Source organism: Sylvia atricapilla, chromosome 12, assembly GCF_009819655.1.
Source record: "Sylvia atricapilla isolate bSylAtr1 chromosome 12, bSylAtr1.pri, whole genome shotgun sequence".
Taxonomy (NCBI): domain Eukaryota; kingdom Metazoa; phylum Chordata; class Aves; order Passeriformes; family Sylviidae; genus Sylvia; species Sylvia atricapilla.
In genome coordinates this window covers 1507444-1530363 of record NC_089151.1, presented here as the reverse complement: position 1 = coordinate 1530363, position 22920 = coordinate 1507444, and the positions used below count along the sequence as shown (strand labels likewise).

General features: G+C 49.3%; 1 protein-coding gene across 2 annotated transcripts in view; it reads right to left on the bottom strand.

The window, feature by feature from the left end:
• Positions 1 to 2903: 2903 nt before the first annotated feature.
• The window catches only part of GALNS (galactosamine (N-acetyl)-6-sulfatase), a 42250-nt gene continuing 22233 nt past the window's right edge, over positions 2904 to 22920 (bottom strand). For both annotated transcript variants that reach the window (XM_066327443.1, XM_066327445.1), the window contains 3 exons: positions 18462 to 18583; positions 9488 to 9605; positions 2904 to 6214 (listed from right to left, as the gene is read on the bottom strand). In XM_066327443.1, the coding sequence (XP_066183540.1) occupies positions 6128 to 6214; positions 9488 to 9605; positions 18462 to 18583 (327 nt within the window). In that variant the 3' untranslated portion in view covers positions 2904 to 6127. The remainder of the gene's footprint in view (positions 6215 to 9487; positions 9606 to 18461; positions 18584 to 22920) is intronic.

The window sequence follows — 22920 nt, the reverse complement described above, 5'->3', positions numbered from 1 at the left end:
CCCCAAGGAAATCAGTTTTCCCCGTGATTGTTCCACCTTTCAAACAACACCGCTGACTCCTACTGCAATTTCCATTTGCAGAGAACTTTCCTCGGACCCTTTTCCAAATGTGATGTCAAAGGGCTCTGGAATATCACCCGGGAGGTGACTCCACATCCGCTCGTGGCTCGGAGAGGTTCAGGGCTGATCCTGGCAAAGGAATCACCACCTGGAATCTGGATTCCCCCAGGAGACTCCGGGTTTGCCTCTTTTCTGGACGCCGAGGTCACCAGTGATTTAAAAGTGCTTTGAGATCCCGATAGGAGAAGTGTTATTAGCCAGGGAGCACAGAAACTGGGAATATAAAAGCTTGGGAACTAATTTTAATCAGCTTAACCAAGCAATTAAAGAGCCGTGCTCAGCCTGGAAGTTTGTGTTCCCTTCAGGATTTTTAACACTTCAGTGTGAAGTGGAACAAAATGCCCCGAATTTCAACATCCCCCCTTCCACGAGGGAAAACGAGCACAAAAAAAAAAAAAAATTCCCTGCAAATCCACTGGAATGTTCAGTTTCAATCTCAGCTGAGGAAACTCATGCACTTTAAACCCTAAAAAAAAAAAAAAAAAAAAAAGCCAAAAAACAAACCAACAACCAAATTTGAAATATCTTATTTCGACACCAGAAGAATGCAGCTCTCCAGCCAGAGCCCTGGGCTCGGGATAGAAGCCTCAGAGCTGGTTTTGTCCCCCTAAAAGAGGGGAAAGTGTCATGATCCAGCTCTGCCTCCCTCGGAGCCCAAGGCAGCACCTCCTGCCTGCTGCAGCAGGTTGGATCAGGCCCTTGGAGAAGACACAAAACTCCTCTCTCTCTGCCCTGGCCAAGCCGGGATTTTGTGTCTGATCCAGAACTAATGGATTTGGCTCGCATTCCTCGCTGCTGGCTTTTATCTGCCCTCCCTTTCAGCTGGGAATTGTGCTACCAAGCTCCCGTCACCCAGAGGGTGTTAAGTGACTCCAAGAGGGACAAAGGCCCCGAGAGCTGCCAGATTTGCCTCTCTCAAAAGCTGGAAGGCAGAGAGTTTTGTTTTTTTTTTTTTTTCTCCTTCCTAAAAGACCACAAGCTGCTGGCTACGGATCCACCTTTATTTAGGATTTATATAATCCCAACTCGACTTCAAGCAACAACAAAACTTTAAACGGTGGAAGGGGATATAAAGAAAACAGGCAAATGGAGCCTTGGTGTTTAAAATAGCCATTTTCCAAAGGGAAAAAAAAAAAAAAGAACCCAAAATGGGATTTCAGTTGTTCCCTTACAGCTGTTCTTAAAAAATTAAACCCTCTGACAGTTTAATTCAAGGGGCACCACAGTGCTGCCTCCTGATAACACAGAAAAATATCCAACGCTACCAGAAAACAAAAGGAAAAGTCGATTTCCAAGTATTCTAACTGCTAGGAGAGCTGGAAAACAGGCCATGCTAACTGCAGAACAGTTATTTGGAAGCTGAACAAGCAAAAGAAGTCTTAAGAGAATAAAAGTGTGTTTAGTTTGTAAAGTTTCCCAGTGCTGAGGACAAGGGCAGGATCCCTGGGGAGGGATTTTTGTGCTGGCTGTGCTCCAGAGCTGGGGACTCTGCAGCCAAAACCTCACCTCCCAGCACCCCAAACCTTCCTGCCCCACAAACTCTGCTCGGTTCTCACCTTCCACAGGTCCTTCTTCGGCTGCTGGAATTCTTTCATGCGGTTGTTTCGAAGCTGTTGTCACTGGGGAAAGTAAGAGTGGCCAACCTTGAGGAGGTTCTTTATGTGCCACCTGGAATTCTGGGATGTTTGGGAAGGGCTGGAGGTGACAGGTATGGGAACTGCCACTTCCACGACTGTGCCAAGTCCCACAACCTCCTTCTTGGAGGTATCAATTCCACTTCTTCTAAGTCAAATCCCACTGTCACTGCCCATAAACAGCCCTCAGGATTTACCAGCAAATCCATGGGGCTTCCCTTGTTCAAACCTTCCCATTTCCCCTTTGACACCACATTCCTGAGGCTCCCCTCGGACAGGCAGAGCCGTGTTCTCCTCCACTGCTGCTCTCAGGGCAGTGTGCAGGGCATTAACCTCGCCTCTGAGTGTTGGGAATTGATCTGCTGCTTCCCAGTGCCAGCCTTCAGCTCCCCAAATCGTTGGTCCCCAGGGACCGATTTGCCACCGAAATAATCCATTTGTCGCTGCAGGATTTGAAAGCGAGGCTCCACTTTCGCAGGCAGAGCCTGGAAATGCAGCCGGAGTTTTTCCACGATTATTAGTTCCATCCATTTCGGAAGCTCCTCGGCACGGAGGGTGGCATGATAACAGAGCCTCAGGGGCAGAGCTGGGAGGCTTGAGAGGCTCAGCTAATTGGAAATTAAAGGCAAGAAAGAAATTCTTTGGACTCTTAGGCCGGGAAGATATGAAGCTTTTAGCGTTCGGCATAATAAACAAGAAGAAAGGAACCTCACAGCCCTAAACTCCATTCCTTCGGCATTTCTATCTCAGAGCTGGAGAGCAGAAGCCACCACCAGCCCAGTTTGGCTGCTGCAGGTCCCTGAGTGGGCAGGGAATCCCTCCAGCCCCATCCTGCCCCAGTTCCCAAAGTGGGAAGCTCCAGGCCAGCAGCTCAGGATGGTTTTTAAGGGCACATGTGGCCACTTCGTGCCCTGAGTGGGCAGTGGGGACTGCAGGAACCGTCCCCAGCCCTGTGCTGGCCCTGGTCCCTCCCCAGCCTCTGAACTCCCTGTGGGCTGGGAGATTGATCCATGGTAAAAAAATATTCCAGGAAAACAAACCAAGTTCTTTTTAACTCGAGTCAGTCCCATGATCCAGGAGGCAAACCTGGGAGAGTGCCCCAAAGCAGGGGGTTACTCCCTTGGCTTACAGGTGAAAGCACAGACTGCATTGCTGATAAATTAGTTTATTTTTCCTCATTAGCTCCTCACAACTTTTCAATCTGTACATTTTTAGGAAAGGCATTCATTTAAAATTCCTCCTATTATCCAGCTGTAAAACAACTATTCCTATTTAAATTTAAAGCAGAAGCTTTGTCACATTAAACCCTGATTATTTATTATCTGCTTCGTGCCCTTTTATTCTAAACAGACACTCCGTGGCTTCACTTACTTGCTTTCAAGTGCAAAGTTTCCCTCCAGGATTTGTGTCCTGAAATCATTCCAGGGAGGAATGAGGGTTTGCTGTGCTGGGAGGAGGAGGGGACAAACCCCGTGGCTGCTCAGAGCAAGTTCCAGGGGCAAAGCAGCATCTTCCAAAGTGCAGCTGTGAAGGAGAAAAGGAGGAGGCAGCAGGCAGGGGACAGTGAGGAGGTGTCCAGAGCAAATTCTGGGGACTGAGGAGTGTGGCTCTGATCCTGGGGGAACTCTTCCCAAGCAGCACAAAACCCCAGGGAGCGCTGACAGCATCGCCAGGGAGCTGCAGGACTCCCTCCTCTGGTGGGAGTTTTACAGTTTTACAGTGAATCCAGGGCTCTGACAATCCCGGGGAATCAAAGTCATTGAGGCTGGAAAAGACCTTTGAGATCATCGAGTGCAGCCCTCAGCCCAGCAGCACCACGGTGACCTCAGTGCCACATCCACATGGTTTTCAACACTTCCTGGCGTGGGGATTTCCCCACTGCCCTGTGCCAGTGCTTTTCAGCCTTTCCATGAATAAAATTCCCTGATATTCAACCCAAGCCTCCCCTGGCACATCTCTCCTCCTGTCCCTGTGCCCTGGGAGCAGAGCCTGACCCCTCTCACTGTCACAGAGTTGTGTAGAGCCACAAGGTTCCACCTGAGCCTCCTTTTCTTCAGGCTGAGCCTCTTTCCCAGCTCCTTCAGGATTCTCCAGCCCCTTCCCAGTTCTGTTCCTTTCTCTGGACATGGAGAAGGCCTAAAGCAGAGGTGGAGCAGCCCCAGAAAATGGGGAGTTCCTGGTTTTATCAGGTCCCCTGTGCTCCCAGCCCTCACCTCACCCCTGAGGGAGCTGCTGGCCGGATCTCCCAAGCCTCGAGCTGTGTCCAAACCAGGAGGAATGCTACGGATGAGCTGGAAATGCCATGATGTACTTGAAGGACAATTAGGAACATCCTAAGAAATGTGGGTTATAAACAAATGCCACTTGCAGATGTGCAGGGATCCCTGAAATGCTGGCTGGGGTTTCTGAGAGGTGGAACAGCCAGAGCTGACTCAAGCACTGTTCTTATTCCAGTTTTATGGGATTATCCAGCTTCATGAGACACACAGCAGGAGTGAGTGTGGAGGGGATACAGGTCCACAAACCATGGGAACGGGGAGATGGGGAGTGTTTGGGGGAACGGGGGCAGGAACAAGCAGCTGAGAGCCCAGAGCTGGCGGGAGCACAGCACTTGGCACAGAAGCAGAACTCTCAAGCTTAGCTTGGGAAGGAATTTGAGCTGTTTCCAGGTACAGAGCACCTGGATTTTCCCAAGGCAGCACAACATCACCCAGAGAGGGCACGTGTACTGGGGAAAACACTGCAGGTGTGGAAGCAGAGCTGTTGGTGGGACAAGTGGACAATCATGGAATGGCTTGGGTGGGAAAGGATCTAAAAGCTCCTCCTGTTCCACCCCCTGCCATGGGCAGGGACACCTTCCACTATCCCAGGCTGCTCCAAGCTTCTCTGAGCACCCTGTGCCAGGGCCTCCCCATCTCACAGGGAACAATTCCTTCCTTAGATCCAACCTAAACTGCCCGTGTTTCAGTCTGGACCCAGAAATGCTCAGGGCTCCCTCCAGCTCTGCCCTGAAGGCCCAGAGGAGCCTGGTTTGGCTGCAGACAGGTTTGGTGGAGACAGGGAAGGGTGTGGAAGGGGCTCCAAGGCAGAGCAGGGATCTGCCCCCTGGAATTGAGCAAAGGCTCCGTGTTCCCCAGGAACTGTGGCTAAAGGAGAGCTACACCCAAGCTGGGGAAAATTTGCACAAGAATTCCTTGGAGAGTGTGAGCTGGAAATGGGGTCAGGAGTTAAGGGCTGATGCAACAGGGGCATTGCTGAGCCTGCACTTGGCTGGGCCCAGAGCATGAGATGGGAATTGGGAGCTGGCCCAAGTTTAGACCCAGAGTTTTGGAAATTAAGGGAAGCCCCGAAATGAGCACCTGAGCCCCAGCTCCCCATGAATGTCCTGCACCAACAATTAGGCAACAGAATCCTGGAATGGCCTGAGTTGGAAAAGACCTGAAAGTTCATCCAGTGCAACACCACTCCCACTGTCCCAGGCTGCTCCAAGCCCTGTCCAGCCTGGCCTTGGACACTTCCAGGGATCCAGGGGCAGCCACAGCTTCTCTGGGCACCCTGTGTCACTCTTACAAGGAAGATCTGCTTCCCAAAATCCTATCAGACCCTGCCCTCTGGCAGTGGGAAGGCATTCCCTGTGTCTGGCACTCCAGGCCCTTTTCCAAAATCTCTCTCCAGCTCTCCTGGAGCTCCTTCAGGCACTGGCAGAGGCTGTAACCCCAATCCAACACTTACCTGAACACAATCCTCACCTTTCCTTAAACCATAACCTAGGGAATGTTTGCAGCTACTCAAGGAAGGAATTCAGGGCATTCTCCATTTGGATCCATTCAGGGATCCAAACCCCTCAGCTGTGAACAGGAGGGATCCCTGCTTTGCACCCAGAACTCAACAAATTTCGGGAGAAAGGAAAAACAAGTTGATGTCCAGAGATCACAATGGAAATCAAATGTTAAAACAACAAGTTACAAGGCAAACAAAACACGGGCAGTTTGGGCAGGGCTCTCTGGCAGCTCCGAGTTTCCTGACCTGTCCCTTGGCTCCTGTTGGGACACCCCAGTGAGCAAGGTTGGGTGGAAGGAGCAGGAGTGATCCCTGGCATTTTGGAGCTGATGGCAGAGTCGTGGCTGTCCAGAGAGCTTTTACAGCTCAACCAATCCTCACTGGAGTTACCATTTAGGGAAAGAACTGGGAGAAGAGAGGAGTAGAGGCTAAACCCTGAGCACGAGGAATATAAACACTGGCCCTTTTGGAAGAGCAAGTGATGATATCATGCACACATCACACCCTTCCTGTGTAAACAGGAGTGCCAACAGGAGCAGGCATCGGGAACTGATGTCCAGCTGCCTCTGGGGAGCTCTGGAGGGCTGCAGCCATCAGTGAGGCCAAGAGCATTTCTTAGGATCAGACTCTGGTGCTTTCAGGCACTTCCCAAGCTTCTCACAGCCCGGAGGGGACCAATTCTGTTAAAAACAAACAGAAACAGACAAAAAGATGATTCACATCAAATATCTGCTAAACTCTCATCCCAACCAGCTCTTCGTGATCCTCACAAAGACACTTTTATGTGCTGCTTGAGAAATGAAACTCCTCTTGCAGCCGAAGCCTCTGGGCTCATAAACTTCCCCATTCCAAACACTGCTCAAATAAAAGCTCTGGGAAAGGGCCACAAATCCCGGGCAGCAGATGATTGCCTCTTCTGGGGTACAGCAGTCCTTCTGGCCTCTCCCAGTTTGCTGGGATGCTGGTGACCCTCCTCTCTCTCCTGCAGCACAGGAGGTTTTGGTGACAGCCCCAGTTTCCCTGGGCTTCCAGAGGGGTTCCCACTCTCAGCACTGCAATATCCAGGCACTTTCCTGAAGAAGCAAAAAGGCAGCAGAAGGCCAAGGGTGTGAGAGAGATAAGAATGTTGGTATTTTAATGAGAGTTTTGATGGGTGAATCCATGGGCAGATGGAGCAGGAAGCATTCCTGAGACACCTCTTCCACTGCACACCAAAACTATTTGTTTTCCTTGTTTCCTTGAGCTACCTGAATGTGTAGAACAGAAAAGGGACACCAGCAAGGAGATCCACCTCAGCTTCCAGAGGGATTAATGGAGGAAGGAATTTGGAAAAAGGAACATTTTTAATTTCATTGAGGTTTTGCCATTTAAACTTTGGGATTGTGGTCATGGCAAGGGCAGATAACAATTCCCATTCTGCCTTCAGGAATCTTTTGTGCTCATTGTCTGTCCTTCCCTCTCTCAGCTCTGTCCATCCATGGGACATTCCTGCTGTCCCCCATTAAAGGCCACTTCAACATTGACCTCTTGCCTTTCGTTTTGCTGATTTTCACCCTGCAAATATTTATGTTTTCTTGGAATTCAATTCCTACGGAAAAGAAACGCTCAACCCCAGGGAAAAAAAAAAAAAAAAAACCAAAACAACCAAAAACGGCTGGAGCAGGTTTTTCTTCCACGGAGCTGACAACAGATGGCAGTGAGACACCAGCTATTCCTGCAGAGGAGCAGACACAGAGGGAGCTGCGCTGGAGGCACCTCTGCACAGAGGGCTCTGCAGGCTTTCAGAACAATTAATGCTGTTTTCTAAATCTGTTCCTCCGGTTAAAAATGTGCAGCCACGGCTGGAAAATTCAGAGCACTGTGCAGATGGAACGGAGAGCCAAAGGAATACATGAAATGAAATGTTTGTTCTTTGGAAAAAGCAGAACAATAAACGGTCTGTGCTGTTGCTCCAGCAGCCCCAGTCCCGTTGCTGGTGTGTGCTGGGAGCCCTGGGGACACCACGTGTGCTGGGAGCCTGAGCTGCAGGAACAGCCTCTCCCACATTTCCACAGCAGGAAAACCCGGCAGAGCTCTGGGGGAGCTCCCTGGATGCTGCTGCTGCTGGGATCCAGCACAGATGGGGCTGCAAACACCTCCTCTGCTCCATCAATCCTGGGCTGCAGGAGCTGCAGGATGATCCATCTGCTGTCCTGGAATCCTGCAATGGTGGGGTTTGAAGGGACCTTAAAGCTCATCCTGTCATGGGCAGGGACACCTTCCACTGTCCCAGGTTTCTCCAAGCCCCATCCAGCCTGACCTGGGACACTTCCAGGGATCCAGGAGCAGTCAGGAGCTCTCTGGGCACCTGTGCCAGGGCCTCCCACCTTCACAGGGAACAATTCCTGCCCAATATCCCATCCAGCCCTGCCCTCTGGCAGTGAGAAGCCATTCCCTGTGTCCTGTCCCTTTTGGACACTTCCTTGAACACTTCCACACACTTTGTTTATGTGTAAGTAAAGACAATTCTTCTCCTCTCTCGCAAACACATCAAACACCCTTATCAAATAAACAGGTGACAGGGGACAGTGTCAGTAAATTATCTTTATCGCCCAGCATCCCCCAAAAACAGATTTAGGCCCCAATCCACCTCAGCAATAAAATCATTCCCTACAGATTTGCTTATCTTCATTTCTGGTCTCCAAAGACAGCAATTTGGTGCCTGATGTTTTGCTGTAGTGACCATGGAGTTATCCTGCGAGGAGTGTACACAGACTGGAAAACTCACCGTGTTTCCTGCTGGGATTGAAACATTTCTCCTGGGATTAGGATCCCCCCAGCACACTTTCTGCCTCTGATGGCCTTCAGTTTGGGAAGCAGTTTTGGAAGAAATGCCTTTGCAGTGCAGGGCTCTGGCAGCAGCCAGGCCCTGGGGACAGTGCCTGGATCCAAAAGGTCCCAGAGGAGCAGAGAACAGTGTTCATTAAGGGGAAAAGTTGAATAAGGAAAAAAAAACCAACACAGAAACAATGGGCCCTCAAATCTTTTTCCTATTTAACATCCAAAAATAACGAGATGGGCCAAAGCTAAAGGAAATCTTTGCCTTGTTACTGAGGGGACACAGCTCCACGTTTTGCTCTTTGCTGGTGACAGACCAGAGGCAGCAGGTTCTGACTGATTCAGGAGATTATTTCTGCATCAGGAAGATTTTGCCTGTTACTATTTTGTAACAGCCTGTTACAAGATTTTGTCTGTAAAAAGATTTTGCCTGTTACTATTTTGTCTGTCAGCCCACAGACACATTCCCTCAGACTACACAACCTCCTGTCAAGTGACAACCTCCCCCAGATGATCCAGTTCCTTTCCCAGGTTCTCAGCAAACCAAGCAGTGTTTGACAGGGAAACCAAACTGTAACTTTCCAACAGGAGACTTGAAAGAGAAAACAGAACTGAAAACGTTCAATTTCAATAAAGACTTTGGAAAATTCAGGTGGGGGGGAATTGGAGGAGACAGAGCAAGGCCAAAGATACATCACCTAAAAACGAGGCACTGTCCCATAGAAGACTGAAACAAAGAGGGCAGGGCTGGATGGGATATTGGGCAGGAATTGTTCCCTGTGAGGGAGGTGAGGCCCTGGCACAGGTGCCCAGAGAGGCTGTGGCTGTCCCTGGATCCCTGGCAGTGCCCAGGGCAAGGCTGGATGGGGCTTGGAGCAGTCTGGGATGGTGGAAGGTCCCTGCTCATTGGCACTGGATGAACTCTAAGATCCCTTCCACCCAAACCATTGCAGGATTCCATGATTTTGAGAATTACTGAAGGGATTTAGAAAGGAGAAGAAGGATCTGCCCTGTCTCTAAGCAAGGAATCCACCAACAGGTGACTGTTCATCCCTTCTCCAGCCCTTCCCAACACGGACATTCTACGAAACCTTCCCAAACTGTATTTGAATCCCAGGATTGCCCAGAGCACTCACCATGACAGCCTGGTCACACACGTTCAGCTGGGGCTGGCCTGGCACCAGGGTGTCCTTGTGCTGCTGGACCAGCCCCGTGATGTTCTCCACGGCCTGCTGGTATTCCTCACTGGCAAAACTGCAACGGGAAAAGCACAGGGGTTACAGCTGGCCCTTCACTTTGGTGTCCACATCACCAGGCTGCCCCACGAGACTTTCCCTGGGCCACGAGGAGGAGGAGATGTGGAAACATCCTGGCAGCTGCCCACGGGTCTCAGAAATCACCTGCCTCCAGACCAGCTCAGCTTTCCAAACTGCTGGTCCAGGGGCCCCAAATATTGCCTCCTCGTGCAGATCTGCTGGAGTCACGTGGATTCCCAAGGGAATTGTCTTAGCAAATAAAAGGGCGTCCCTTAAATGATTATCATCAAGGGAGACTTCCCAGACACAGGACAAACACTTTCCCAGACAGCTTAGGATGGATATTTCCCAAGGCAAGCCTTCCAGCATGTCCCACCTGGGGTCAGCAGCTCTCCACACTCACCCCCCACTCCTCCAAGAGCTCTCCTGGAACACCTGCCCCAGGCGGAGGCGTTTGTTGTAAGGAAAGCGAAGGGAATGTCAATATTTTGTTTTACAAGAGTGTTCTCAGGAAGGGTTTCAAACACAACCCCGGGCCAGTTCAACTCCACCACCACCACCAAGGAAACGAACTAAAATTATGCAGAGAGAAGAATAGAAGGGCCTTGTCCAAGATGAGAAGACCTCCCCCATTCCACAACGTGCCGAGGTTCTGCCCCATCCACATTCTTCCATTACAGCTTGATTATTCCAAGCTGGGACCCATCTGCCATGCCCCAAACGTGGTGATAAACGCCCAGCTCCTGCCTCACCCGATTCCTCCAGCAGGTATTTGTTGGAGAGGCTCAGGGTGCACTTCACTAACACCTCAAGTATTTCTAAAAAGCAGGATTCCTAGCAATGAGCTCTCTTTGTCCATCACTTTAAGAGCCACTTAAAAAAAACCCCACCAGAAACCCCACAGAGAGCGGCAAATTCCTTGTGAAGATAAAAGAAACAATGCAGCTGGGTCCTGACCTCGGGCTCCCTCTGCTCCCAGGCCAAGCTGGCCACCAGCCCCACACTCCAGCTAATTTCCTTCTTTGCAAAACAATCACATTTGGAAGGCCAGTGATGTGCCAAGCGTTTCCAGTAAAGCCTATAAATATCCCGGCTCGGCAGGCAGCCAGGGAGAGGCGGATTGTGGGGCTGGGCTGATACAGAGCAGGAAGGGAATGTGGGATGAGGAGCTGGAGCTGCTGCTCTCACACCCAGCTGCCTGGATCCTGCTGGAGAGAGCTGAAGGACCACCCTAAAATCCAGAAGATCCTGAGAAGCTCCTGAATTTCATAGGATCTGACAATCCTGCAATGGTTTGGGTGGGAAGGGATTTAAAGCTCATCTCATCCCATGCCATGCCATGGAAAGGGGACATGTTCCACTAGCCCAGGTTGCTCCAAACCCCATCCAACCTGTCCTGGGACACTTCCAGGGATGCTGGAGCAGCCACAGCTTCTCTGGGCACCTGTGCCAGGGCCTCACTCCCCCCCAGGGAGGAATTCCTTCCCAATATCCCATCTAACCCTGCTCCCTGGAGGTTGGGTTTCTTTTCCTGGCCCCATGGATATCCCCATTCCCTGAGGGTTGGTTTTCCTGCCTTGGCTCCATGGCTCAGTTTTCCCTCAGATATTCCTGTTCAGCTCCACAACATGCCCCAAAATCCCACATCCATGGATTTGTGAAGTATTTACTGACTGCACAGGAGTTAAAACTGCCTCCAGCCCTAAGCAAGTGGTTTTGGGTTTTTTTTTTTTGTTGTTTTTTTTTTTTTTTTTTTTGTTTTTTTTTTTTTGAGACAAAATCTGCAAGAGTACCTGGAATTTGCATGTAAAATGGCGATAATTACCTCGTGGTAATCAGTCTGAGCAGTTAAGGGAGCTGGGAACCTCTCCTACCTGGAGTCCCATCCTTTCCTGGAATGCATACGCAGGCCTGGGCTGCAAGGCAGGTTTGCTGCATTCCCTGTCCCAAGAAGAGGTGGAATTATCTGTACAGGTGTCTGGGCACCATTGTCTGTGAGGACAGAGCCCTGGCCGCCTCCGGGGCGAGCTGCATTTCGTATTCCAGCTCAGCAATCCCGGGCAGGAGAGCTGGGAATAGCAGTGCAAGAATGAGAGGGTGAGCAGGTGGTGTTGTGAGGAGTTTGCTCAGAGACATCCCCCAGCGTCCATGAAATTATTCCACGCTCAGAAGGAGGGAGCCGAGTGGACAAAGTCCAGGGTCATTACACTAATTGACACTTTACCTCCGGGAAGTCCCTGGAGATGCAATCAGGGCTGGATTGGAGCTCGGGGTCCCAGGCACAGGTGTGGGCTGTGCTTCCTTCATTTACTGTAATTGTGCCTTGGCAATCTGCTCCGCTCCTTCCCCCCACAGCTCCTGGAACCTGCTCTGCTGCTTAACCCCAGCGTGGCCTCGCCGCAAATCCAGCTCTGCAGGGAGCAGGGTTTGGCTCACACACAGCTCCAGCTCTGCTTTCATCCTGGGCTCCCTCCTTCAGGGATGATTCTCTCTGCCCATCATTAAATGCACCCTCCAATTGATCAGCGCCCAAAAAAAAAATAAATCCAGGAGCGTTTGCAGCAGCGTTTCAGGATTTTTTTTCTTTTTTTTTCAGTTTTACACCTCATCCTGCTGATTCACAGTGCAGTGTCTGTCCTGGGAGTGATGGGGGCCATGGAGAGGGATGGAACCAAATGGGAATGATATATTTATTATAAAAAATCCCATCATGGGGCTCACAGAAACCTGACAAAGGGCTCTGGACCAGGTTGGACAGGGCTTGGAGAAGCCTGCTTTAGTGAAAGGTGATGAGCTTTAAACAGGATGAGCTTTAAAGGCCCCTTCCAATCCAAACCATTCCAGGATTCCATGATTCTAGGAACAGCAGCTCTCAGATTGATATGAAGTTATGGGAAGAGCATAAAACGTGGCTAATGATACTTTACTTCCTTCTCTCCTGGAATCATTTTAATTAAAACCATCATTTTTTAATTGTGAAATACACCCAGATTCTGATAATTTGATTTTATCTGTTATCAGTGCTTTGAGGCTTCACAGCACCATGGTATCCAAGTCTTGATCTTGTCTTATTATTCAGTCTTCCTCAGTTACTCTCTTCTTTTATCAAGTTTATTTGCAATTTAAGCTCTGCACAATGCAGGAGGCAGAGACAGGTTTGGGGCTCTGCTGCTGGAATTACTGGAGAGAGTCAGAGGAGCCAAAAGAAAAAAAAAAAAAAAAAAAAAAAAAAAAAAAAAAAAAAAAAAGAGGAATCAAAGGGTGAAGGTGGCCCTTACCCCAAATCCCCTCTGGTCCAGCAGCATTTTGGGGCTCAGATGCATCCCTAGAGGCATAAAGAGCATGTGGCCACTGAGCCATGGGAAACCTTGGAATTCCAGAATCATTCAGGTTGGAAAAAGCCTCCAGGATCAGAGTCCAGGCTGTGATGATCAGCACACCCCTTGCAGCAAGGAAATGTGATGGTGCTGATCCTCCACCTGCTCACCTATTCTCCTGGAAGTCTTCCCTCCCCAGCTCCCAGAATCCTGCCTTTCTGCTGGATTTCACTGCCAGGAACCCCAGCACTGAAATGGCAAAGGGGATGAAGGTAGAGTGAGCAGTAAAGCCTTCATCTGGGTGTGACAGGAAATCACAGCCATCCACTGATCCCTCCTGCTTGCTGCTCCTGTGCTGTTCCTGAGGTTTCATTTGCAGTGCTATTCCTGAATCACAATTTATGGACTGTGTTCATCAGGCCACTTCCTTGTGGCTGCAGCACTGCCTGGGCCTGTCTCTGAAGATGATGATGACATCCATTTCAAACTGCATTTTGCATTTTTTGCAGCTGCTTTGTGCAGCTTTTTTTTTTTTCCTCCCAATATTCCTTTTCGTGCAGCATCACTCCACCCAGAACACCTGGGGGCTGATGAAGCACAAGTTCCAGGTTGGTCCCAGAGACTGGGAAAGGGCAGCCACAAACCCAGATGTGTTTGTGTCCATTCCCAGTCTCCAGGCTGATGATTCTCCTCCACAAGGAGATTTTATTTCCCCCTCTGAGCTGCCTGTGTACCAGTCCCACCTTGCTGCACCCAGCCCCAGCGTGGTTGGTGCTCCATGGTTTTATTGCCACCTCTGAGGCTCCTTAGCCACAATTTCCATATTTTTAGAGTCACCTCTCCTGTGGCAGCTGCTATTTCACCCCTGCAGTGCAGCTGGTACCATCTCCCTCCTCTCCAAGATGAGGATTCAGCATCTCCCCCGGGCACAACCCTTGCTCTTTGCGATTATTCACATTTTCCCCCCTGTTTTGCACCTTCTCTCTCTTCCCCACAGCCAGGTTTGTGCCCTGAGCACTAAGGTGAGACTGGCAACTTTTCTATCAGATCCTTTCCCCTTTAGCTTCCCTTCAGGAGCTCCTTCCCTTTTTTTTTTTTTTTTTTTTTTTTTCATTTTTTCTGGCTCCATAACCACTGCAATTACCTCTCTGATGATTTCCTGAATTTTCCATCTGCTCGAAATAGGCACTTGTGAGCTCTCTTCTTAATTAATGTGTTCTAAAATCATTATGTTCATCAACCAAGCCTTATCACTTCCATTTTCTTCCATAATAGTAAAATCCATTGCCCTAAGTAAAACACAGGAATTTGGATGTTCATAATTCAATAAACTCATTGCTGAGAGCAGAAGCTGCTACAAACCTGGAGTAACAACAAGGTGTGAGCAGGCTCTACTTACCCTGTCCTCACTTGTTATTAAGCTTTGCACCTCTGGCTCAAGCTGGCAGCATTTCAGAGATTTCTGTTGTAAATTCTTTGGCTTCAAAACACTTTTTCTACTTCAAGCTGCATTAGGTATTTTACTAACTGTATTTTTAGCCGTGCCAGCTTTGCTTTTTAGATATATATATATAAATATAAATATATATAAAATCATTATTTGTGTTCTTCTTGACTGGCAATGCAGTATTTTAGTAAATGTATAAACAGTAATCTAACTCAGATAATAAAACTGACAACTGCTTGTGAAGATGGTAGCAACAGATAATTCTACTGAATTTGTCACGTAGGAGAAACAAGTTCCTTCTGTAGCACTTAGCACACACACCACAACCCAAAGGTAACAGAATCTGGCCAAGGAAAAAACTTATCAGATTTTTTAGTTCTGCATTTGGATAAATTTGGTAACAAAGGCAGTTATTGCATCCAGGGAGGAAACAAAGGCCTGCTCAGACTCAGGGAAATGCTTCTGCTTTCTGCACTGCCCAACACACATTCTTAGTTATGGTTTCAAGTTGAAAGCTGTAAAAAAAAGAGAGATTTTTCTTTCCCCCAGCCTGCACTGATCTAGGTGACAAAAAGGCACAAAGGATTCACTTCTCACCACCAAGGAGGAGGTAACTCCTGTACAAGGGTCTAAAGGGGCTCCAGGAGAGCTGGAGAGGGACACTTTGGACAAGGGATGAAGGGACAGGACACAGGGAATGGCTTCCCAGTGCCCAGGGCAGGGCTGGATGGGACATTGGGCAGGAATTGTTCCCTGGCAGGGTGGGCAGCCCTGGCACAGGTGCCCAGAGCAGCTGTGGCTGCCCCTGGATCCCTGGCAGTGCCCAAGGCCAGGCTGGATGGGGCTTGGAGCAGCCTGGGACAGTGGGAGGTGTCCCTGCCATGGCAGGAGTGGCACTGGATGAGCTTTAAGGTCCTCTCCAGCACAACCCATTGCAGGATTCCACGATATTTCAAGGCAAAGGAACAAATACAACTGTGTCCTTTGGCAGAAGGTGGGGGTCAGGGGGGATCCAGCCACATCCAGAGGGGCAGCAGCAGGAAGAGAAGTCTCAGAACAGCAGCTGAGGGCAGGGATGCAGCACAAGGAGGGGACACATGGGCAGGGTGCTCAGCACTGCCACACGTGTCCCCAGCACCCTGACAGGACCTGCCTGGAACTGCCTGAGCAGTTCTCCACTGCATGGAAAGTGCTCCTCTTGGAGCTCCTTTGGCTGGGATTGTTTGGCTCCAGGAAACGCAGTGAACAGTGTGAGGAAGAGGAAGGACTTGTCCTGCCTCACCAAGAACCCCAGGGAGCTGAACACATTACTGCTGCCTCTGGGTCTTGCAGGACTTGCAACTTCAGGGATCCCTTTAGCAGCCACTTCAACAAAAAAGCTTTGTTGGATTTTTGGGAAAATAGGTTCTTTCTATCCACTCATCTTCCTAATACAGAATAATGATCATGGAATGGTTTGAGTGGGCTGAGACCTTAAAACTCATCTTGCTCCAACCCCCATGAGATGACCCAAAGAGTGGTGGCCTTGGCAGGGCCAGGTTAATGGCACTTGATGGTCCTAAGGGTCCAATCTTAAATATTCCCTGAATCTATAAAATTTCAGCCATGAAGAACTGTCTGTGTGTGTCCTGCACGTGCAGTGTCAGGACCCTGCCAGTCAGGGCTGTTGCTGCAGGTGACTGAGCTGCTGATTCCTGGGATTCCCTGCCTCTGAGATCCCAAATATAGAAGCAGCAGATCCCTCTGGAGGTGCCAAGTGATGCCAGGCCCTCCTGAGCAGCAGTGACACCCATTGCTGGTGACTTTACATGTGACCCCACTCCAAACTCATTGTAAATCAAGAGAGATTATTAAAATCCTTTCAAGGGAGAAGAAAAGGCTGCACTAAATAAGGAATAAATGTAATAAAAAGTGAGCAAAAGCAGGCAGGGAGAAGAGAGCAGTGTGTAGGGACAGACAGATGCAGGCTGGGAGCAGGATGCTGGATTCCCTTTGGAGAAACATTAGTGTGGGGACTCCCAGCAGGCTCCCTGCCAAGGGGGATAATTAAGCTAAATAAAAATACACACCAGGAACAGCTCCACAAATGAGGATAATTTAATTACCACATTCGACAGAGGAGACCCACTTCCCAGGAGTTTTCCATTGTGACCAGAGAGGAGACAATAGCAGCAGAATGTGCTGGAGAAAGGAAGAGTGGTCTGCTAAAAAGAGGGTTTCTATTAGGGGCTGCATAATAAACACCAGCACAGCTCTCCATAATCGGGTCATAATCTTGCCATAAAATTCAATCAGAGCAGCAGCTTGTGAATATCCAAAAAATCAATGCAACCATATGAGAAATGATTGCAGTTGGAACCCTGGAATTTATTTCAGTGCTCACTCCCCGGTGGTGGGAAGGAACAGTGGAATCACAGGGAAGCAGGTGCTGCAAACACCTCTGAGGGAAGAGCTCCTCTGCCTCAAACCCAGAGGAAACAGAATCCCAAAATCACAGAGTGTTTAGGGTTGAGAGCTCTAGAGATCATCCAGTGCAATCCCCTGGCAAGGCAGGGTCACCTGGAGCAGGTGACAAAGGTGACACACACAGCAGGCAAGCTACAGTTCAGTAACTGCTACCCATTTTTTTGATTTTTTGGGGAAAAGAGATTATTTCTATACACTTATTTCCTAAAACAGAATCACAGAATCCTGCAATGGTTGGGTTTGAAGGGACCTTAAGGCTCATCCAGTGCCACCCCTGTCGTGGGCAGGGACACCTTCCACCATCCCAGATTGCTCCAAGCCCTGGCCTGGGAAACTTCCAGGGATGTGTCTGCTCTGGGCACCCCGTGCTGGGGTGTCCCCACCCTCCCAGGGAGGAATTCCTGCCCAATCTCCCATCCAGCCCTGCCCTCTGGCAGTGGGAAGCCATTCCCTGTGTCCTGGCCTTCAGGCCCTTGGGAAATAAAGCAGTTGTTCAACTGCCCAGGTCTGACCTGGCATCCCAGCCCGGTTTGGTTTCACTGAGCTGTATTTACAGCCCTGGAGCTGCAGCTGTGCTTTGTTCATTACTGCTGGAATGCAGTGGGAGCAGAGCTCCCAAAGAGCTGATGCACCTCTGAAGTGCTCTGTTAAGCGAGAGAGGATGGGAATATTTTCCCTCTCCATCTCTCTCCAGTGAAAACACTCAGTGGACAGCACAGGCTCAGTTCCTCTGCAAGGAACGGGGCGAGTGTGTCCACTCAATTATTCAAAGCAGTTGAGTAATTGCAGCCCTGTCAGCTCAGGAAACATCTCTGCCTCCCCAGGCTGCTGCACAAACCCAGCTCTGGGCAGGCAGTGCCAGCAGCACTTGTTCCATCCTGATTTATTTCCACACTCTCCCTGTCAGAGCCACTGGTGAGGTGTCCCTGGATTTGCTGCAGGGAAGGAGGGAGGTGGGGACACCTTGGGAGGGTTTCTGGAGGTGGCAGGGCTCTTTGTGGGCTCTGCTGGCTGCTGACTGCATCAATCCTGGCGGGAATCTCTCAGGGCATGGTGTGTGCCACAGATAAATATTACAAAAGCAGGCTTAGAGGAAAATGGATTGAGACAGCCAGGAGAGCCTGAGGAAGGAGCAGGATTGGGCACAAAGTCCTCTTGCTAAAGACCCTCTGGAGAAGCTCCCTTAGCTGGGGAAGGAGACTGGAAGGTTACCAGTCTGCCCTCCAGAGATTCCAGCACCACACAGCACTGGTGGTTTCTTCCCTGGCCCCAAAACTCCCAGCTCCAAGGCACAGCTCCTCAGCAGCTCTGTTTGAATGTGCTGCACTCAGCCCTCTCCTGTCCAAAAAAATTGATGTTTTCCTCCTCCCCAGGGGGCTGCAGGACACAGAACAGGAACAACCAGGCTGCCAAGTGTCCATATGCACACCCATCTCACCTGATCACCTGAAAACAAGGTTTGGTCCTTTCCTTCTCCTGAGAAAAAGCCAGCAGGGAGGCCACCAGTTCCCAGCACGGCTTTCTGGGACAGTTTTAAAGCAGATTTCAAGAACCAACGACCAAAACAAATTTTGAACCCTGAGTTCACTGCTGAGTTCTCATGAAACCCCATGAAGTGACTCACCTTAAGGGGTACTTCTCCCCAGGGTCCCTGCCCAGGTGGAAGAGCAGGGGCAGGTAAGTGTGCTCCTCCTGGGTGTGTGTTGTCACTCCAGCCACGCTCTGGCCAGGACAGAAATCAATGCCCTGCAGGCAAAAGGAGAGAGGTCATCAAAGGTGATGCAGGGCAGGCAGCAAAACTCGAGGTGATGCCACTTTCTCCAGCAAAACACCAACAAACCTCGGGATTATTTTAAACCAAGAGTCCACTTCAATCTCCAAAACACATTCTGAGCTGGTGGGGTAAAATAAGGTGACCGAGTGGCGTTGAAGTGACACGAGAGCAGAAGCAAGGCCGTGCATTCTTGTCTTATAAAAATGTAATCCCAATAAAATATTCATTGAAATGAAATGGCAGAACAAAAGACAAAGAGGTGGAAGCATTGAATCATAACAATTCTGCACGTGGAAAGGATTTTCTGGCTGGTTTTTATGGCTTTGGAAGGCCCCAGGAAGATGGGATCACTTGGCACTTCTGCTCAAAACCAAAACTCCAGGAGAGACATCCAGACCCTCTGAGAGGCAGCAGGCACCTGAACACTCCCCTGCCAGCCCCTGAAGGATCAGTTTCTCTGAGAAATGATGCAAATCTGGTTAATTTTATAAACCTGGTGTGTTTTCAATTTGATTCATGGCAAGCTGGTATTGAGGGACTCACCTGGGCATGACAGTGGGGATGGAAGTGCTGTAGGGAGTGTCTCTGACCATCTGTGGGGGCACAAGGTGGGATTTTCCCTGCAGCAGCAGAGGGTTTGAAGGGCACAGCTACTGGGGAAGCAGCTGGGAGCAGCAAGGGGTTAAGTTCTCCAGCTCTGGGCACCAGAGCTGCCAGCTCCATCTGCCCCCAGCCCTCCCCAGCCCTGATTTGCCAGTTGGGAGCTCCCTAATCCCTGGCCCGCAGCCTCCAGGGTCACCAGAGCCCATTTAAACCCTGGCAAGAGCCAAAAAAGCAAAAGCACTCATTTCCCTGGGCAGGCAATAAAGCAGGGCCCCCAGCCCAGCCCAGCAAGGCCTGGCCCCAACTGGACTTGTTAAAGCTGAGTTTTACAATTCCAGCCCCCACGCTGCTCCTCACAATCCCAAAGTGCCCCCAGCCACGGACAGAGACATGGAGAGCAGGTAAATGGGAATGTTTCAATGGAAGTGGGAAAGCAGCTGTAGCATTTGCTTATAAAACAAACTGAAAAAGGCTCTCTACAGATGTTGGTAGGATTTGATTGGCAAACAATTTTCTAAAAATATCCCGTGTTTTTAATGGACAGCTGGTCAGTGGAGCAGTTAATATTCTGCTTTTCAATAAAGCACGAAGTTTAGAAGCCCATGAAATCCCATTTATCTGCACAGGGCTATAGATTCCTGAATCACTGACTGGAAAAATAAGGGAGTTGTTTGATAGGTTGGATTGGCCCTCCCAATAATGGACTTTAAATGGATACAAAACTGATTGACCTTCCCACCCTGTGATGCCACAGGCCTCTGAAACACACAGGGAAAAGAGATTTTTGTGGTTGGTTTTTTCTTTTTTTTTTTTCCCCCACAAAAGGACCAGTTAATGAAAAGGTATCAAAGCCTCCATAACATCCAAATTATAATTTGGATGCAAATCAAACAAGCAATTTAATTAAGAGCCTGCTAATTGGTACAATGCTCCTCGTCTGCAAATGCTTCAGTGTGAAAGATTTTCGTCTCTTGGGTGTTTGTTTAGACATTGCTCTGTTTCTATTTTATCTTGTGTTTCCTAGGAAATCCTTGTAGCCCAGACTCCAGAACACAATCCCAAAGATTCCCAGGAAAGGAAGTGCTGGGACAATTTGCCTGGTGCCACAAGCTACCTGTCATTCTGATTGAAGCACTCAGTACCCTCTTCAAAAGCAGTCTAGTGGAGAAGAGTCAAATAAATAAATAGGTAAGTAAATAAAACCCCAAGAATATAATTTTAGGACGTTTCTAAGGCATTCCAACTTTATCCCTTCAAATAAAATGGAATATTGCTATTTTTATGTACTGTGTGAGTCAATATTCCACCTGCAGAGAGAGCGCCAAAGATTTTCTATCTATTCATCAACAAAAGAGCAAAAAAAAAAATATAAATACATAAAACTCACTATTATTTATTTTGTATAGGTAGGTTTGGTCTGGAAAAGAGCTGCCTAAGCCTGTCCTAGTCACCAGGATAACACCACCCAAATCCACTCTGCTGTTATCCCTGAGAACTGTTTATTGTCAGACTGTCCATGACAACATGCAGGGATCAACAATTTAAGCACTTTCCTAATTTTTGTCCCCGCTCCCTGTCCAAGGTAACGGATGGAGTGCCCATCCCTGGAGGGGCTCAGGGAAGGACTGGGTGTGGCTCAGTGCCCAACACCCGGGGATTGCTCACAGGTTGGATCCATGACCCTGGAGGGCTTTTCCAGCCTCCAGGATTGTGGGATTTGCAGGGCTCGCTGATCAAACACAGCACAAAGGTCACTCACTCCCTGTGTTTCAGCAAACTTCTCGGAGCTTTTCTCCTCTGTCACAAAAGCCTGAAAGCCAAACCAGAAGCTCCTGTCTGGAGCATCTCCTGCCTTCTAAGGGAGCCCATATGGAGCATTAAAAACAGCTCAGCTCCTGCCCAGCTCTTATAGCGTCTTGCACCACCCCAAAAACCTGTTTGCTGCAGGAGACATTCCAACAACCCTTTCTTTCAATTATTCTGATAAAAACATAACATTCCCTGCCCACCAGGTGAACCTTCCAGCGCTCACCATCCCCATCCTTCTCAGCAACCACACAGCCCGGGTTGTTTTTCCATCCCTGGGATGCAGCAGCCTTTGGTTGCACAGCTTTAATTTCCAGAGCAAATGGCCCACAGATGCTGTGTCAATATAGACATGAGACAAACACAGCCGGTTGCCAGTTTGGGCTCCCTGCCAAGAGATGGAATCACCACTTGTGTTAACGGGAGCCCTCTGGCAATTCCTCAGCCTGGCTCCAACCCAGCCACTCACTGGCAGGAGCCAGCCCAGCCCAGCTCTGCCTCCTGCTCGGGTCTCCTCGCTCCACCAGCACCACCCAGGGCACCAAAACCAGCTTCACAGAGCCAGGAGAAAAGCGCAGCTTTTCATTAAAGCTCGGAATGTCGTTTCTTGGTGTTTGCCCAGAGCACAGGTAAACGGTGAAATCCTCCTCGGGAAGAGCAGCCAGCTCCAAGGGTGGGTGTCAAGCTTCAAAATCCTGCACCTCAAATTGTTTCTAATGTGTTAAGAGGCTGGAAGAGCGCCGGGAGATGGGCAGCGCAGCCAGCTCCGATCGATGCCTGCTTCATACGCTCACAGCGCCACAATCAAATGTCATTATTGGTGAGGTTCTACTTGACTTCACATCCCCGGCGCAGAAAAGGCTTTATCGATCCCTTCACGTGCAGGAGAAGGGCAATCGAGGAGTCTGACTGGAATAAGCCCTTTGGCATTTCGCAGGAAAACAATAGCGGCTGCCGCCCGGCGCCTCCTTTAAAGTCACAGGAGCGCTCGAGGAATCCCACCGAGGGCTCCGAACGAGCTGACAGCACAAAGGTTGATGCTATCAGCCCCTCTCCCATAACCAAAGGGCGTTTTCCAGGTTTTTTCTTTCATTATTTTCCCCCCTTCCTTGCATCAATGCTCTTGGGAGGTACAAGGGCTGTTCTGTGCTGGTCATACTCTCGGTGACAGGCACAGAAAAGGAAATTTCCTTTCTCCTGCTACTTCCCATTCCTGCCTCTTCTACGCAGCACTAAATTAGGAAATTCCTGAGGACTTGTTGCCTACTCTGGTAAATTTACATAAAACACACATTTTTTTTACCCTTTCAGACCCCTACTTCCAAAAAAAAACCCCAGCATTTTACAGGTGACTGCCAATAAAAGTCCTGTGTGTTTTCACTGACCAGGAAGGATCTCCCCAGGTTTATCCTCAGTTCTCCCTTTGCTCCTGCACACGTGGCTATTTTTATCACTGCTGATTTTTGCTACGAGGGGAAAAAAAAAGGTGAACAACAATGGAAAAGCTTTTTACCCACCAGTCCTAGAGCACCAGGGACTGAGCCCGTGTGCAGGAAGGAGATTTTTCTGCCTCTATCAAACTGTTTAAAAATACAAACACATTTTTCAAGTCAGGCTTCCTTTCATCTCTCCCTCTGTCCCATTTATCACCTCTTGAATGTCAGAGATGTCAAATTATGTAAACATGAGGCACCTATATAGATGGAAGGCAGGTAAACAGCTCCAAATAAGCATCCCGTGCAATCCTCAGGGAAAATGTCCCACGAAATGCTTACTCCCACTTGATCCTGCAGAGTGAGCCTTCCCTTTATCCTTTCAAGAGACCACCCCCTCAAGAATCAAGAAATCCAGTTAATCCAGCAGAAAAGGCAGCATCAAGGCATCCTTCAGCACTGAGAGA